This window comes from Rhamphochromis sp. 'chilingali' (genome assembly GCF_963969265.1).
Source record: "Rhamphochromis sp. 'chilingali' genome assembly, chromosome: 8".
In the NCBI taxonomy this organism is placed as follows: domain Eukaryota; kingdom Metazoa; phylum Chordata; class Actinopteri; order Cichliformes; family Cichlidae; genus Rhamphochromis; species Rhamphochromis sp. 'chilingali'.
This window is the reverse complement of record NC_137935.1, coordinates 26,258,271-26,276,490: the sequence shown is the minus strand read 5'-3', so window position 1 is coordinate 26,276,490 and position 18,220 is coordinate 26,258,271. Positions and strand designations below refer to the sequence as shown.

At 43.9% G+C, this 18,220-nt stretch overlaps 1 protein-coding gene across 1 annotated transcript in view; it reads left to right on the top strand.

The window, feature by feature from the left end:
• Positions 1 to 18,220, top strand: part of veph1 (ventricular zone expressed PH domain-containing 1) — a 90,562-nt gene that overhangs the window by 40,452 nt on the left and 31,890 nt on the right. The window contains exons 7-10 of the mRNA XM_080888854.1: positions 1,449 to 1,658; positions 11,157 to 11,377; positions 13,021 to 13,227; positions 16,173 to 16,546. Coding sequence (XP_080744980.1) covers positions 1,449 to 1,658; positions 11,157 to 11,377; positions 13,021 to 13,227; positions 16,173 to 16,546 — 1,012 coding nt within the window. The remainder of the gene's footprint in view (positions 1 to 1,448; positions 1,659 to 11,156; positions 11,378 to 13,020; positions 13,228 to 16,172; positions 16,547 to 18,220) is intronic.

The following is an 18,220-nucleotide window of genomic DNA, read 5'->3' as shown; positions in this document are numbered from 1 at the left end:
CATTAAAATGGCACTCATGTGGAACTTTTGAACTGCATAACCTATTTTTCATTTGTCAGACAGAATTGTTAACAGGACATATATGGCTTGATAATCTTTCACATCAACTAAAAGAGCTGGCAATGGTGGATATTGTTAGACCATTCCAGTCTAGTGCAGTCTACTATGACCCTTACAGATTATGAGCAGGAGCTTTTTATTCACTCAGTTTTTCCAGACATCCCTACAGCCAAGCTTTTGTTTATTATTAGTCACGAGTATCTTCATCTTTGTCGCATGGAACTTTGTCGCATGGAGTCACACAAACCACCTGCAACTCAACACCTCAAAGACTAAGGAACTGGTTGTGGACTTCGGGAGGTCCAGAGAAGGTCCACTGCCGGTTCAGATAGAGGGGGAGGAGGTGGAGGTGGTCAACAAGTACAAGTACCTCGGGCTGTGGGTGGACAATAAACTGGACTGGTCATGCAACACAGAGCACCTGTATAAAAAAGCCCAAAGCCGACTGTACTTCCTCAGGAGGCTGAGGTCTTTTAACATCTGCAGGAAGCTCCTGAGGATGTTTTACCAGTCGGTGGTTGCTGGAGTACTTTTCTATGCTGTGGTGTGCTGGGGAGCAGCACAGCAAAGAAGGACTCATCCAGGCTGGAGAAACTGATCAGGAGGGCTAGCTCTGTGGTCGGCATGAAGCTGGACACTCTGGTGACAGTGGCAGAGAAAAGGACATTAAAGAAACTGATGGACATTATGAACAATGCTGGGCATCCTCTGCACACGGCCATAAACAACCAGAAGAGTCTGTTCAGTGACAGGTTGCTTCTCCCCAAGACAAGAACTAACAGACTTAAAAACTCCTTTGTCCCACACGCCATCAAACTGTTTAACTCCTCTCTGGAGGGGAGAGGGAGGGGAAACAGGAGGACAAAGGAGGGGGAAACAACTAAGCTGTAGTGCCTCTTCACCTCACTGTACAATACCTTGTGCAATACTTTTTGTAAATAGTCAACAGTGCAATAGACTCAATACTTGAAATGTGCAATTCACTTGTATTTTTATTTTTTATTCCTATTTATTCTATTTATCCCCTTTGTATATTTTATTTATATTTGTCTCTGTATTTATATATGTGTGTGTGTGTGTGTGTGTGTGTGTATATATATATATATATATATATAACAATTCTGTAACTGTAACTTCGGTCGTTGCTGTGCTTTTTGGAAGTCGAATTTCCCAGAGGAACCCACCCGAGGGATTAATAAAGTTCTATCTTATCTTATCTCTTATCTTATCTCACTCCGAGGTCACTCCTCTCACCTACGGCCTTCACTGGAAAGATCAGGGCTCCTTTTGGTAGTTGTTATTTGTCATGAATAATGCTCTGTTTTTATTTTATTTTATTTCCCCCTCTCTAATTCTCTGCTTCTTTCTTTTTTTCCTCATCCATGCAGATGTTGAGCCCTCAGGTTCCAACGTTGGTCGGTTACCTAGGGAACCAGTCTCTCACCGAGGCTCTTTTAGGAGCACTTGTCGATGTGTCTCAAGCAAGTCCTTCCTCGCTGGTCAGCTTTCTTTCACCGCTCAGGATCTTGGGACAGCAGTGCCCTGCTTTCCTGGCTCATGTGACCAAAATCCACGGTGCTGTGGGCATTATCAGTGAGGTAAAAAAAAACAAAAAAAAAACACACACACTCAAAAAAGAGCCTTACCTCATTTCAAATTTTGGTGATCTCACCTTCAAGTTCAACTTCTGGTACACCTCTGGGCCGCTCCAGTTGCAGCTATTTTTAGATTGCTTCCCGGAGATGATCTTTTGACCACTGGAGGTCAAAGTACCGTATTTCCCGGACTACAAAGCGCACCTGAATATTAGCCGCACAAGCTAAAATCAGGGGAAAATCCTGTTTTGTACATACATTAGCCGCACCTGACTAAAAGCCGCAGGTGTTTCAATGTTGACTTATCATATGTAAGAGAATATGCACAAAGGGAATTGTCAGGAAAGAGATGGCTGTTTGGAGACACACCCCTTTTATTAATATTTTGAAAAACAAGTTATGGGTACATATTTGCACATGTAGTACATAACAGTAACCTACAGCACACCAGAAAAATAGATTCGGACTACCTTTTAGGCTCAGGTGCAGTGACACGGCTTTAACAAGAAGAAAAGTCAGTCATTCACCATCTTTCTCTTCTTCCTGCGCACTAAAACCACCAAAGTCCTCTTCTCCAATGTCGGAAACGAACAGGCTCAGGATGGCTTCGTCATCCACTCTCCGCTTCTCTCCTTCGTTGTCACTTTCAAAACCAAAGAAATCCTCGTTGTCAGTGTCAGAGTCGAACACCCTCAGAAGGGCCGTGGCGGTGTCCTCCTCTCCATCATGCAGCAGTCCAGCCCTTCAAAATCCGTTGGTGATCGTGGATGTTTTCGCACTTTTCCACGCTGTCAGAATCCACCGGTGGAGTTGGGCATAACTTGCTTTTCGCAAGTTTATCGCCGCTCGTCATCCACGCCTCCTGCTGAATGCGTAGCGCTACTTTGAAGTTTGTTTTTCGCGCTACTTCGTACGGCACTACGTTGCCTGGCGGACGGACATGTGACTAACATACCACTCTTGAACCCCGATCTTTCCGCCAGGCAACGTAGTGCCGTACAACAGCGGAACAAACAAAACAAATCGTCTTACGATATCACAAAAATCATGGAAAATCCATAGAAAAGCCGCACCTGACTAAAAGCCGCAGGGTTCAAAGCTTGTGCAAAAAGTAGCGGCTTATAGCCCGACAATTACGGTAGATGATTTGTGCATGATCTGCAGCTCTCTGGAAGCTCAGGAGTATGCTCTCTTTTTTTCATAAGCAGCAGCACACTGAAAATGTGGCAGCTTTTTGGCCACTCTAGCATAACACACTAAACCTGCCCTCCACACCAGAGTTACCATTTTTTGACTATCTTCTACAAAATGAAACTCAAGTTGAAGAGGCTTAACTGTAAAGGCTTTTACACACCGGATATGATTAGACCATCACTTTGCATCATTGTGTGAATGGAATAAGTGGATACATTTTAAACACTTTAACTGCATGACATAAATTCATATTTACTGTTCGTTCAAGCATATTACCTCAATTAACCCAACTGAGGATATAAAGAGGAGCAAGTCTGAAGGAAATAATAGAAACAAGTAGAGGTCATTGAAACACACACTTACTGTAAACAGGCAGGAGTGATTATTTTAATGAGTAGGAAATAACGGGCACTCATATGACTTGTTCTCTCATGCTCTGCCAAGTATAAAACACACACAGACCGGATAGGCCGGGCAGATCCGGAGGTTTGGACGGCTGTCTGACACCTGCATACATCAGTGTTCGGTGGAACTGTCTTTCCCAACACGTGCCGAAACCCCTTAGGGCTTAGAAAGGTCAGAGTCTGGTATTCTGGCAGGTGAAGATTTAATTTGAAGTAACAATGAAGGAGCAATGTTCTAAGCCTTACCCTATTGTTGCAAACATAACACAATTTTAGGGAACATTAACCTCAGAAAACAGTTGGTCCTTTGTGTGCTGAAAAGGGAAAATCGGCTATACTGGAAAATGTATTTTGAAATCTTAGCTCAGTATGTGTGAAATTTTGTTTTTAAAATTGCCTACCTCACCATATCCTGCTGTTCACAAAAATTATCAGCAGATTTGGTGACAAAAGACAGACCTTGCAAAGTCTAACCCCCACCATGAACAAGTCTGAGTTATTGTATCAATGTGAATCAAGCTGTCAATTTGGTTAAAAGGAAGACGACCACCTGAGTTTTTCAGTTCAAAGGTAGCTGTCCCTGACTCCCATGTAGTTTCACAGAGGCATATAAACCATGAGGGACCAGTAAAATTCAGAGCCTTAACTCAGGGCTCAACTCATCAACCCAAGGGGCCGACCGCAAGGGAGTTTGTTAGGCACCTTGGCAACCTCAGCAACAGCAATGAGCAAGTCATCTCCTTTTCCCAAGACCCCCTTTCGTCTGATGAGGCGTGTCAGAGGGTATCGGCAGATCCTCTGAGTATTTCTTCTATTGTCTCACTATATCCTTAATAAGCTACACCCCCCCTCCTGACTTGCTAGTTCACCATAAGCCTTGCATCCTCTGGGACAAACATGCACCACACCAGGTTGGGAATACAAGTATACCCACCCTAACTGGATGCCTCGCATCATGAGTGAACCCAGGTGAGGCTGACTAACAAGCTTGTTCTCCTTCCCCACCACAGAGATGATATTTCATGTCTATAGAGCCAGTTCTCTGCCTCTGACTGCCACCAAATCCACATAGTACCTCCCTGTGAACTAGCCGCTCCTGCTCCCGGTAGCCTCACTGGAGGGCTGGGCCCATGTGGCTCATTTAACCCATAACCTGGTCACAAAGCGCTTTGCAGTGAGCCCCTCCCACAGGCCCACCTCCAAGGTGAAGCCCGAGCGACCCTGTCCTGGGGTAAACAACGCTTCACTTTCTCTGGCCCCTCAACCAAAGCCAGTTTGCCTTGAAAGACCCTACCAGGGGAAAATTGCCCCTGACAACACAGATCTCAGGAGCACTCAAAAATCCAAACCCCACTGCCACCATGAGTTGGCAATTCATGGACTGGCTGACTCAATGAATCACCTGACACCAAGAGTGTGACACCCCTCTCTTTAAAACCAAAAACAGACACACGTTATTTGTGTCTGTATTGACTTTTGCACAGATTTAAAAGCATTCATGGCTTTGAATACTGCTAATACAGCATGACAGCTCCTGTTACATCCAATGAGTTCACTTTTTGTAGAGATTAAGAATATCAAAATTTGTTTTGAAAGAGACACAATTTGTTCCATGTGCATCTTTTAACCTATGGGTCACACATATGGCTGCCATCAGATGTTACTCAACAAATAGCCTTTTAAAAGAGCAAAATGCAATGATATATAAACTGATGGACAACAATAAAAGATTGTCTTGACGATGAAGTCTGTCTTTGATAAAGCAATATTAAGCCCCAATTTCAGTGTTTTATTTGTCCAATGACTATTTAATGGGTTTAAACAAATGAGTTCAGTTCTTAAACCTGCTGCTGTACACAAGTTCAATACTAATAAACAAAAGTTCATAAAATGAATTAATACAGAAGAAGAAAAAAAAAAGATTCCTGCTAATGATCAGCATGCTTACACAGCACGCTCTCACAGAGCCCCTAATACGGCTTTATAAGTTGTGTTATCTTATGTTGTGTTCTTTCAGGTTTTAAAATGACGACAGAAAATACTATTATTGTTATTATTATCATGTCATCGTCATCTAAAAGCGTTCAGTGTAGACCTTGTAGGTTTACAGCTCTATTGCTAGTCTTGTTCTAACCCTGTTAAGTATTTATGCAGCACTGTGTAATCATACATGTGATAAAGACCCACTTTATAGTCAGTCTGTGATACCTGTGTGTGTGTTTGGGGGGTTTAGACTGACAGCAAGACAGGTGAGAGCTCCCACTTTCTTTTTCTCTTTTCCTCTGGGTGCATTTTGGGCAGTTTAACAACAATTTAGGGGAAATTAGCAAAAAAAAAAAAACCCATTATGACTGTCTCTACATGAAGTGTTCCCCCTCCACCTATACTCATATACAAACACACATGCAGAAACAGAAACGGATGTACACTGAAATCTCAAAGCTGGAACCCATAATAGGCTTTCTATTACTCCAGGGCAAAGTTTCCCTCTGAAAGTTCCCTTCCTCCTCAATCTTCTTGTCAAAAAACCTGCCAGCACAATTTTAACACACTCACAAATACTCATACACGTTCAGATACACAGATTGTTGGACCTCGGTGTCCTGCCTTTCTTCACATTGGAACCATTTGGAAAATGACCAGTGTTTTCTGGGAAATGCCCCTGCTGAGGCCTCCTGATGATGGCAGTGGAGAGACCCTCCTGTGGGTTCGTGTTTGTGCCCTGCAAGCACGCACACACACATACATACACACAACCTTTCACACTGGGATGCATTTGTTCTTGATTGCACAAGTCTTTCGCTGGCTTCCCTCAGCCACCTGAAGGGAGTTAGTCTATACTGTGTTTCTGGACTTATTGCGTGTTGGATCAGAATATGTCACTGGTAAAAGAAACCCTTGCACACTGTGGACTGCTGTGGACTGCTTTTTATTCAAGCAGCCCTGCAGGAAAATATGAAAAAAGAAACTGATGGAATTGCAAACAGTCTTGCTCTACGTTGCTATACAGAAATAAGACTAATCAAACCTAGTCCCACTCAGTGTTGAAACAGCCAGATGACCGCTTTGTGACTACTGCCATTAGTTTTCTCAAATGTGTGTCCATTATAATTTCATCAAAGATTACTGGAGTAAAACAGCAACTACCTATTCTTCTATCTCGCTCCCACAAGTGCGTTTTTTAACACTAGGAACACAAAAAGCTGTGCGTCAGCTTCATGCGGCACTCACAGTTTTTAAACCACTCTGATAAGAGTCATTTTCCTTCAGTTACAAGGAACGTCATCATCATGCTAACTTTAACTGCTGCTTAGCTGGATGCAGGTGTGACCAATTGAGGAGCAACAACAATTAATTTGAACCCTCATGGGCCACAATCCACTTGTGTTTAAAGTTTTGGAGGGGGTTTCCTGCAAGAAAATCTTTGTTGTTGTAGGAACACTAATCTGTTTGCATAACCCTAACAAAGGCTATTTTCACACCTTTGGTGTTTAGTCCGTTTAAACTGAACTCTGGTACTTTTTTACCCTTCGATTCACGAGACCTTTTGGAGGAGGTGGCTTTGTTTATGGTGTGAACGTGATCTGAACCAACAACCAGCTACTGTATATGCTGCAAATTTGAGCTAAACACCTTCCCTTAGCCAAGTATGCTTTGTTTTCTGGGGTGCAGCAGCGTATCATAGGTGTGCATACCAAACGGTCAGTACAGGTTAGCAACTAGCCGTAACAGTAATGTAAATTCTCTATGTTATGCAGAACAGAACAACCTTCTTCCTGTATTTACATCTGGCCTATAAGCTATAAGCTATTGTAGTGACGTATTTTGGTTCACTTTGAGATTTTCTGTGGGGAAAAAACCCAAACCAAAGCTACAAATTTACAAACTCATCAACTGATTCAAACTAGGGTAAATGAACTATAATGTGCGTAGTATTAGCAACATCTCAAAGCAATGCTGAGAAACCAGCGTGTGCAGTTCTCACTTCTCCCTGTACCTGGTTCTACTAGAGATATCTTAGTGTTAACATGGAGTTCTTTCTTCCCACTATCACCAAGTGCTTGCTTGTAGGGCTTCATCTGATGGCTAGAGAATTTCTCTCTGAGACAGCTGATGTTATACACTGAACAAAAATATAAACGCAAGACTTTTGTTTTTGCTCCCATACCCCATGGGATGGACGTAGAGACCTAAAATTCATTCCAGATACACAATATAACCATCCCTCCCAAACAGTGGTCACAAATCAGTCCAAATGTGTGGTAGTGGGTACATCTGCTATATTGAGATAATCCATCCCACCTCACAGGTGTGCCACATCAGGATGCTGATCTGACATCATGAGTAGTGCACAGGTGTACCTCAGACTGCCCACAACAAAAGGCCACCCTGGAATGTGCAGTTTTTTGCGCTATTGGGGGTCTGGGGACCCAGAACCGGTCAGTATCTGGTGTGACCACCATTTGCCTCATGCAGTGCAACACATCGTCGCATGGAGTCTATCAGATTGTCAATTGTGGCCTGTGGAATGTTGGTCCACTCCACTTCAATGGCTGTGCGAGGTTGTTGGATATTCGTGGGAACTGGTACACGCTGTCGTATACGCCGGTCAAGCACATCCCGAACATGCTCAATGGGTGACATGTCCGGTGAGTATGCTGGCCATGCAAGAACTGGGACATTCTCAGCTGCCATCTGCCCTGAACAATGTGAACCATGATTCATCCGTGAAGCGCACACCTCTCCAACGTGCCAGACGCCATCGAATGTGAGCATTTGCCCACACAAGTCTGTTACGGCGACGAGCTGGAGTCAGGTCAAGACCCCGATGAGGACGACGGGCATGCAGTTGAGCGTCCCTGAGACGGTTTCTGACAGTTTGGGCAGAAATTGTTTGGTTGTGCAAACCAATTGTTCCAGCAGCTGTCTGGGTGGCTGGTCTCAGACGATCTTGGAGGTGAACCTGCTGGATGTGGAGGTCCGGGGCTGGTGTGGTTACACGAGGTCTGTGGTTGTGAGGCCGGTTGGATGTGCTGCCATATTCTCTGAAACGCCTGTGGAGACGGCTTATGGTTGAGAAATGAACATTCAATGCACGGGCGACAGATCTGGTTGACATTCCTGCTGTCAGCATGCCAATTGCACGCTCCCTCATTGCTTGTGGCATCTGTGGCATTTTGCTGTGAGACAAAACTGCACATTCCAGGGTGGCCTTTTGTTGTGGGCAGTCTGAGGTACACCTGTGCACTACTCATGATGTCAGATCAGCATCCTGATGTGGCACACCTGTGAGGTGGGATGGATTATCTCAATATGGCAGATGTGCCCACTACCACACATTTGGACTGATTTGTGACCACTGTTTGGGAGGGATGGTTATATTGTGTATCTGGAATGAATTTTAGGTCTCTACGTCCATCCCATGGGGAATGGGAGCAAAAACAAAAGTGTTGCGTTTATATTTTTGTTCAGTGTAGATTGGTGCTATATATATATATATATATATATATATATATATATATATATATATATATATATATATATATATATATATATATATATATATATATATATAAATTCAATTCGACAGAACAATAAAAGATATATATATTTGTTTGAAAGCTTAGCTTTAAACTTGTAAACTTAGCTTTACATCAGGGAGGCCACAAAGTCAAACTCACCCAGCAGCTGATCACAGTCCCTGCTCATATCGGATGGTGACTGTGGAGCCCGCTGGCAAATCTCGGATAATGTGCATCATTGCAGTTTCTTTAGCCTGCAACAGTTGTAGCTGCCTCTCCAAGCCACTTTGCAACCCACCCACACCCTACCCCGCTCCACCTTTGCATGCTGCATCTGACTCTGTGAATTAACAAACTTCTTCTAAATAAATTGATCTCCACACTAACTTAAAGTCTTTGAGATGATTATGATTAAGATTGTCAGTTGATTTTAGGCAGTGTTACACAAATTCTATATACCTGAAAGATAAATATAATCGTATTTGTTTGCTGTTGTTTTTATTTAATAAATGAAGAGACTGTAGAGTGACTGTGCCAGAATGCAGCTCCAATTGAAGCTAATGCAAAGAAGCAAGGGAAGAAGGGAAAAGAAAATAACTGGGTGGTAAGCAGCGAGAGGATTTGGCTTGTCACTGTTCCGATGCAATGTTTTCTTTCTTTGCTTTTTCTCTTTTGGTTTGAATCCCCCGGTATTTAATGTTTTGTATACACCAGCGCAGGTGCTATTGCCAGAGGAGCTTGGCTCAAATTATTGTCAGTGACTGAAACAGAATGGGCCACAGTTTGTTTCCCAGGGAGGCATTTGGAAATGTATTTGTTCAGACGCAAGGCTGAAAAACCATAAATCTCTAGATCTGTGTCAGTCTTCTGCAGATTGGCAGTTTGGAAGAAGATCTGCTCCCCCCTGCCATCATTTTCTGGAAAACATGGAAGCTCATAATTAAAAACAGCTAGTAGTTCTTTTTTAAGACCTTCCTGTTATTGTCCTTTTTGGCAGAGCTTTACAAAAGGGTTTAGCTTTTAAAGCCGTAATGTGTTCAGGATACGAAATCAAGGCCAAGTGCTGTCTCCAAATAATTAAACGTAATTTGACGATTGAAGAGATCTTCATATGTCCGGCAGATTTTTAAATTTTATGCTATTACTCTCAGTTCCAAAGTGAAAATGATGCGAGCCTCTGCGTATGCTGCAATATTTGGAAGAATTTTAGTAAATCCTTAAAAAATAAAATCTTCTGGAAAAGCCTGAACTTTAGTTCAGACGTAGCCAAAGCCTGAGCTCCAGCCACGCTCCGGAGTCCTTTTTGTGCAGAGCCGTGGAAACTCCTAAATACCTGCTTGGCATGTTGTTAGGTTTAAATTTTTTTTAAAAGTCAAGTTCTTCCTTTTGTGGTAGTTTTGGGATCCACATAATAGAAACGAAGTATCCTACAGAGAGTGTTTTTGAGGCATGCCTGAACGATGCTGTAACTGCGTTGTTCTCTCCTCGTTACAAGGTGTTCTAGAGGGCTGGAAACAGAGGTTGGCTCTGCCCGCCATCAATCAATCACTTCTTATCTGAGAATTCGAGAAGGAAGGAGAGTGTTTTGAGTTTTTAGTTCTGCAATGTGAGTTTTATAAGACGCAAGTGTTTAAAAAAAGGTTTTTGACCACAGATGGGGATTTTTTGGCTTTAGTTCTGCCCTAAAACACCACAAGAGAGCTCTCACTCACCTTTGATCATCTCCTGTCACGCCGATTTCTGCGCTCTGTTTAAAATGCGGCTGCTCCTGTTAAATAAAGCTGATTACATTAAAGTATACGTTACACAATTTTGTATACAGAAATATATATACAAGAGAGGCATGGGGCGTCTATTGAGGGGGTATTGCACAGGTCATATTCCTGGTTAAGTATTACTCTCTCAACAGTCACAAGACTGTATATGTGCTGGATTTCATTTGTACAGAAACATGCTGGGAATGATGAAATGTGGTTATTACGGCAGTTCAGTTGGAAAGCTATTACATTTGGGAAAAGAACAAGTTTGTATTTTAAAAAGTTTGCTGGGAGCCAGCCTGCATGTGTTTTTATTTATTATTGTTTGCTATGATTTAGTAACAAAAGAAGTTACACCAAACCCTCCCAAACAGACGGGAAGAGGAAAACTCATGTGTGTTGAATTACCATAGCTAAAATTCACGCTTTCTTCACCAAAACACATGTAACTCAACAATATTCCCAAACTGCTGCAAAACACAACACTGGCCCCATTTTAAATGAGAAATAAACCATTAAGCAGTAAAAAATCTTCCTCAAAGTCCTCGGTTATTTTTCTGTTTAATTTTATACCAAGACCAGTGTCGGCCAGGGCTGATATTATGTGTGGTCTCCTTTCTCCAGACTCATGCTCACAGCTCGCTGGTCTACCTGGTGTCCCTTCTGGGCAGCATGGAGCACAGCTTTCACCACACCCTTCTGCTGGAGGTCAGAGCGCTGACCGACCGTTACCCATCTTTACTGGGCGGCTGCGGTAAAGACATCTACAGGATGAGCAACTCTTTCACTGCAATAGCCAGGCTTCTGGGAAGACGACTGGAGGAGAAATCAACGTCACACTGCAGGTTAGGAAACACCTGTTAACATGGGCTGCATGAAATCTCTTAGCGGTGGTCACCTAAAATCTTAAATAGTGTCTCTACAGCCTCTATGGATTGCAGCAGCTACTATGGAGAGTAGCTAGAGACAACTAGAGATTGATATTCAAGTGTTGCTGATTATATTCTTGTTATGTTTTGCATTCGCTCAGGAGTCACTTTAATAAAATTCGAGTTTGTGCAGACTAAGCAACTACAATGCTCTGTTTCTTCCTTTTATTTAAAAAGGGATTTGTGCACTCACTGGCCAGTTTATTAGGTTCACCTGGTCAACTGCATGTTAATATAAAAAAAAAAATCTAATCAGCCACCCACGTGGCAGCAGCTCAGTGCATTTTGGCATGTGGATATGGTCAATACGGCCTGCTGAAGTTCAAACCGAGCATCAGAATGAGGAAGAATTTATATGACTTTGAATGTGGCATGGTTTTTTTGGTGCCAGATGGTTTGGTCTGAGGATTTCAGAAACTGCTGATCTGATGGGACTTTCCCACACAATCATATCCAGGGTTTACAGAGAACGGTCTGAAAATACATATTCTGCTATTCTGTTGATAGCAGAGGACCCCCAGGGTGGTCGAGAATGACTGAGCTACGATCCTGTGGGACTTCCAGATACAGGCGGACAAACTAGTGATGGTCAAGTAGAGAAAGGCGACCGTAGTGACAGATGTAGCTATACCAAGTGATAACAACATTAGGAAGAAGGACCACGAGAAGCTCAAGAAATACCAAGAGCTGCGAGAACAACTCGAGAAGATGTGGAGGGTAAAGGCAGAAGTGGTCTCGGGACAGTGACCCCCAAACTGGGCGAGTGGCTCCAGCAGATCCCAGTAACAACATCTGACATCTCTGTCCAGAAGAGCACAGTTCTAGGAACAGCTAAGATACTGCACAGAGCCCTCAAGCTCCCAGGCCTTTGATAGAGCACCCGAGCTTGAAGGATGAAGGCTGCCCCACAGGGCGAGTGGGGGATTTTTTTTGTGTCAGAGACTGAGTCATAAAGAGAATACACATACTGACTCGACACATTGAGCTGTGTTACTTTGATCGTGACGCTAAAATCAAATCTGGGTCTGTTACAGCGCACTGTTATTTAAGGTCATTAAAATATTTTTCTTTTTGGTTTTGCCTTCAAAACAATCTGCGTGCACAAGAAGTGAACACGCCATACCGTGCATACGCTGGCCAAGAGTCATCTGGCTGCCCTGTGGAAATGACACACACACAGCTCTCTTCTAAATAAGAACATTGTGTGCAGAGTTTGAGGCTTCGAAAGACTTTGCTTGGGGTCTTTTGGAAGAGAGATAGAAGGGGAAAAGGATTGGAGGGAGGCAAAGGCAGTTTATTAGTGAAAGAGCAGGGGGGAGTGGAAAGGAAGCCCTCTTTCAAACAAGTAGAAGTTTTGAAGGATATTTGTATAAAAACACAAGTAAGGAATGAAAAACAGAAAAGAGCGAAAGAGGGTTCAACACAATTTGAACCAATTAATGTAAGAAAGAAGCAAATTAAGCCAACGTTTGCCAGAGGGGGAGAAACTTGTGACACCGTCAGCTTCAGGTCACACGTATAGCAACTATAATGTGAACTCTGGCTCTGTGTGCATTCAGGGTGGATGAGGCATTCCAATCAGATGGAGGAGGAGGAGCACCAGAGCAGCAGCTGCAGGTGAAGATCCAGGCCTTTGAGGAGAAACTGGGAGACACGGTGGAAGATGAGGAGGAGGAGGCAGCAGGGGAGGACTCTCCTGCCCCGCAGCGACGCTACAGCCTAAGCCAAACAGTCAGGGAGGAGAGGCGTGAGATGAGATTCAACAGGTCAGTTAGTAAGAACATGCTTCTGCTCAGTGTCCTCTGAAATCTGACTGGATAGAAAAAACATATTTTTATGAAGAATCTGGTGGATTTGAAGAGATGCCTTGAGCCAAGAAGACGTTTCTATATGTGTGTTTGTTGAAGAATGTAAACACTGCCACACTTGGAAAATTTTGTTTATTTTATGAAATCGAAATGACACAAATTTACATATAAAACAGTGACCAGGTACATCACTGCCTCAAAAGTTAAAGACTGTGTTGGAGGTGTGTTGCAAAGTGGCTTGCAGCAGCAACTGCATCTGTAGCAGGCTAAAGCAATTACAATAGGGCTTCCTTTATGAGATATACCAATGGGATGGTATCAGCTGAGCCAGCAGACACTGAGTGCTGGCATAGAAAGAAATTAAACATTAGCCATGTTTTCGCAAAAACAAGCACATGTCTTTAATTCTTCTGTATATTGTCCTCTAAAATTTAGACATTTTATGTCTTGGGGGGTTTATGTTGCTGTGTTTTGTTAGTGGGATAAAACTGTACTTAGAATGTCCTGGAGTATACCTGGTTGTCAGGTTGCAGTTTATACAGTTACTCACATGTCATACCTGTATGTGTGTGTGTGCGTGTGTGTGTGTATATATATATATATATATATATATAAAAACACCCAGCACGCCCCTGCGGGCGGTTTATCCTTCAAGCTCGGGTCCTCTACCAGAGGCCTGGGAGCTTGAGGGTCCTGCGCAGTATCTTAGCTGTTCCCAGGACTGCGCTCTTCTGGACAGAGATCTCCGATGTTGTTCCCGGGATCTGCTGGAGCCACTCGCCTAGCTTGGGAGTCACCGCACCTAGTGCTCCGATTACCACGGGGACCACCGTTACCTTCACCCTCCACATCCTCTCCAGCTCTTCTCTGAGCCCTTGGTATTTCTCCAGCTTCTCGTGTTCCTTCTTCCTGATATTGCTGTCATTCGGAACCGCTACATCGATCACTACGGCCGTCTTCTTCTGTTTGTCTACCACCACTATGTCCGGTTGGTTAGCCACCACCATTTTGTCCGTCTGTATCTGGAAGTCCCACAGGATCTTAGCTCGGTCATTCTCCACCACCCTTGGGGGCATCTCCCATTTTGACCTCGGGACTTCCAGGTTATACTCGGCACAGATGTTCCTGTACACTATGCCGGCCACTTGGTTATGGCGTTCCATGTATGCCTTGCCTGCTAGCATCTTGCACCCTGCTGTTATGTGCTGGATTGTCTCTGGGGCATCTTTACACAGCCTGCACCTGGGGTCTTGCCTGGTGTGATAGACCCCAGCCTCTATGGATCTTGTACTCAGAGCTTGTTCTTGTGCTGCCATGATTAGTGCCTCTGTGCTGTCTTTCAGTCCAGCTTTGTCCAGCCACTGGTAGGATTTCTGGATATCAGCCACCTCCTCTATCTGCCGGTGGTACATACCGTGCAGGGGCCTGTCCTTCCATGATGGTTCCTCGTTTCCCTCCTCTTTCTTGGGTTTCTGCTGCCTGAGGTATTCACTGAGCACTCGGTCAGTTGGGGCCATCTTCCCAATGTATTCTTGGATGTTCCTTGTCTCATCCTGGACTGTGGTGCTGACACTCACCAGTCCCCGGCCCCCTTCCTTCCGCTTAGCGTACAGCCTCAGGGTGCTGGACTTGGGGTGAAACCCTCCATGCATGGTAAGGAGCTTTCTTGTCTTTATGTCAGTGGCTTCTATCTCCTCCTTTGGCCAGCCTATTACCCCAGCAGGGTACCTGATCACGGGCAGGGCGTACGTGTTGATGGCCCGGATCTTGTTCTTACCATTCAGCTGACTCCTCAGGACTTGCCTGACCCTCTGCAGGTACTTGGTGGTTGCAGCCTTTCTAGCGGCCTCTTCATGGTTCCCATTTGCCTGCGGGATCCCCAGGTACTTGTAACTGTCCTCTATGTCTGCAATGTTGCCTTCTGGTAGTTCAATCCCCTCAGTTCTGACTACCTTCCCTCTCTTTGATACCATCCGACTACACTTCTCCAGTCCGAACGACATTCCAATGTCATTGCTGTATAGCCTGGTAGTGTGGATCAGTGAATCGATGTCTCGTTCACTCTTGGCATACAGCTTGATGTCATCCATGTACAGGAGGTGGCTGACAACTGCTCCGTTCCGTAGTCGGTATCCGTAGCCAGTCTTGTTAATGATCTCACTGAGGGGGTTCAGGCCTATGCAGAACAGCAGTGGGGACAGAGCATCTCCTTGGTAGATCCCGCACTTGATGGTGACTTGTGCTATGGGCTTGGAGTTGGCCTCTAATGTTGTACGCCACATCCCCATTGAGTTCCTGATGAAGGCTCTTAGGGTCCCATTGATCTTGTACAATTCTAGGCATTCCAGTATCCAGCTGTGGGGCATTGAGTCATAGGCCTTCTTGTAATCAATCCAGGCAGTGCACAGGTTGGTCAGTCTGGTCTTGCAGTCTCGGCTGATTGTTCTGTCTACCAGTAGCTGGTGTTTTGCGCCTCTGGTATTCTTGCCAATTCCTTTCTGTGTCCCGCTCATGTATTGACCCATGTGCCTGTTCATCTTAGCCGATATGATGCCTGACAGGAGCTTCCATGTAGTACTGAGGCAGGTTATTGGTCGGTAGTTGGAGGGCCAATATATACTACCGACCAGTATATATATATATATATATATATATATGTATATATATATATTTTTTTTTTTTTTTTTTTTTTTTTTTTTTTTTCATTATCATCTTTGTAGTACAAAATGCTCGCTTGGTGAGATGTCCTACTACTCTGGAAGTTGTAATTTCTTTGTGGCTTAAGGATATTACATCATTTCTCAAAGTAGAAAAAAGTAGAACAGTCAACAAATATTGATGAAGAGGTACCAGAAACATTTTTATTGCTTTAACTGTTAATTTCTTCATGCTCTCTCTCCTAGGTCAAAGAGCCTGGCTCTCCATGCCGTGCGTTCTCGGTCCATTAACTCAGACGAAGGGGAGGACGGTGAAGGGGTGGAGCTCAGCACAGATAGCGCCTTTTCCAACACTTTGCCTAATCACCATTCAGAAAACCACGAAGTCTCACCTGCTGAGAGGAAATTGACAGATGGCTCTCTGGTCGGCGTCACTCCGCTAGACAGAGCGGCTAAAGAGGTGGAGAAAAATCAAAACAGAGAGAAGGATGGACAGAAAGGAGAGTGGGCGGAGCCTGACAGACTTTACATCCATTTAAGAGACAATATGGAGATGATCGGAGATTTCTGTAAAGTAATGGTGCAGCAGATCCCCATCCCAGAGCAGTGTGTGATAGAAGGTAATGCATGCTGGTAGAAGCTGGTCTTCAGTATTAATCCACAAGTATTTAAGCAGAAGTTGATCAATAAACGTAGGTTCCATGGAGACTGTCAAAGGCAGGGTTTATTTAACCTGCTGAACCTGAATGAGATTACAATCAGACTTGGTGATTAATGGGTATTAATGGGATGTGGTATGAATATACCTCATCTTCTCCTGTCTTTCATTCCCACTGTGTGTCTCTAACACACTGACACAGATGCAACGCTCAGCTGAGGGTTGATTTTTGCCTCCAAAGCTCCAAATTGAGAGGGATTTGTTTCTCCAGGAGCACTAATTTGATTTTAGTTATGCGCTCACTGATTACTGATTTTAATCCTATCCAGACTATAATTTACCCACACCCTCACCCCTACCACGCCCCTGAATGCCGTTTTCTTTGGTCTTCCCAAAATTTCTATGCTGTCTGAACAAATACTGTAGACTGATTATTTGTGTGCTAAAGGCTTTCCAGTCGCTGAGAATCAGCAGCCCGTGAGGTGATGAGGTTCATGTGATTTTCCTGTGGAATTTTCAACCGCCTCGTATAATTTAGCAGTGGCTAAAACTCCAGATGACATCAATCTAGTTAGTGAGGTGCCTAATGTCTAATCGTGCCTAATATCTCCTATTAATCATTTCTAAATGGGACTTGTTAGGGGTTATTTGACATTAAGCGTGAGAGGGGAAACAGCACACACACACACACACACACACACTACACAGTGAAAAAATAGCCAGTGTTTCAGCTGAGCTGCTGATCTGGGCTTGCGGTATATGGACCCCACAAAGGAATAACAGAAACAAGGAAAACTTTTGGATGACATCCAATCTTTGCAGTTCAGGTTCAAAATCACATCAACGTAATAGGATCAAAATATCATTATTTTTAATGGGAACTGAAAATGGTTGTTAGCATTAAATCGGGCCTTGAAGAAAGGCTGATGATTCAATTATAAAAACAAACCAGCAGTGTGTGTGTGTGTGTGTGTGTGTGTGTGTGTGTGTGTGTGTGTGTGTGTGTGTGTGTGTGTGTGTGTGTGTGTGTGTGTGTGTGTGTCACTACTTTCAGATTTCCTTGCATTAAGGTTGCAGTAACAGTTGTTCAGCTAAAGATTTTGGATCTAATACAGACTTGTGTGCGCGCCCATGTCCAAATTGGAGCAGCGTGACAGTGTGACAGTTCATATAGGAAGCTGCCGTAATTGGAAAAAGAAGAAACATGCACATCTCCAAGCACCTGCATCAAGACGGAGGGCATGCACTGAAGAAACACAGCCAGAAAGCAATCAGTAATCAATTTGTCTTGTAATCAGTTTACAAAAGGGTTTATTCCAACCCTTTCAGGCCTGCTTATTCTGATTGGGATGTTTATTTGAGGCATTTTTATTCTGTTTGGGGTGTACAGGTAGCCAATGGCAATCTGGCAGATAAGGCACAGTGAACTAGGGTTATAAATACAGAGGGAGTTGATTAGGGCAATATGTTTAAGTGAGCAGAGAGGCACTGAGGGTCAGGTGACTGGCGGTGGGAAACGGGACAGGCCGGAGCGGCTGAGTGTGAAATGACAGAAGAGGCAGTGTGGGGAAAAACAGGCAACCAGAAAGAATCACACAGGCAAAATCTGCAAAGCTAAGTAGAAACAGATGAATGG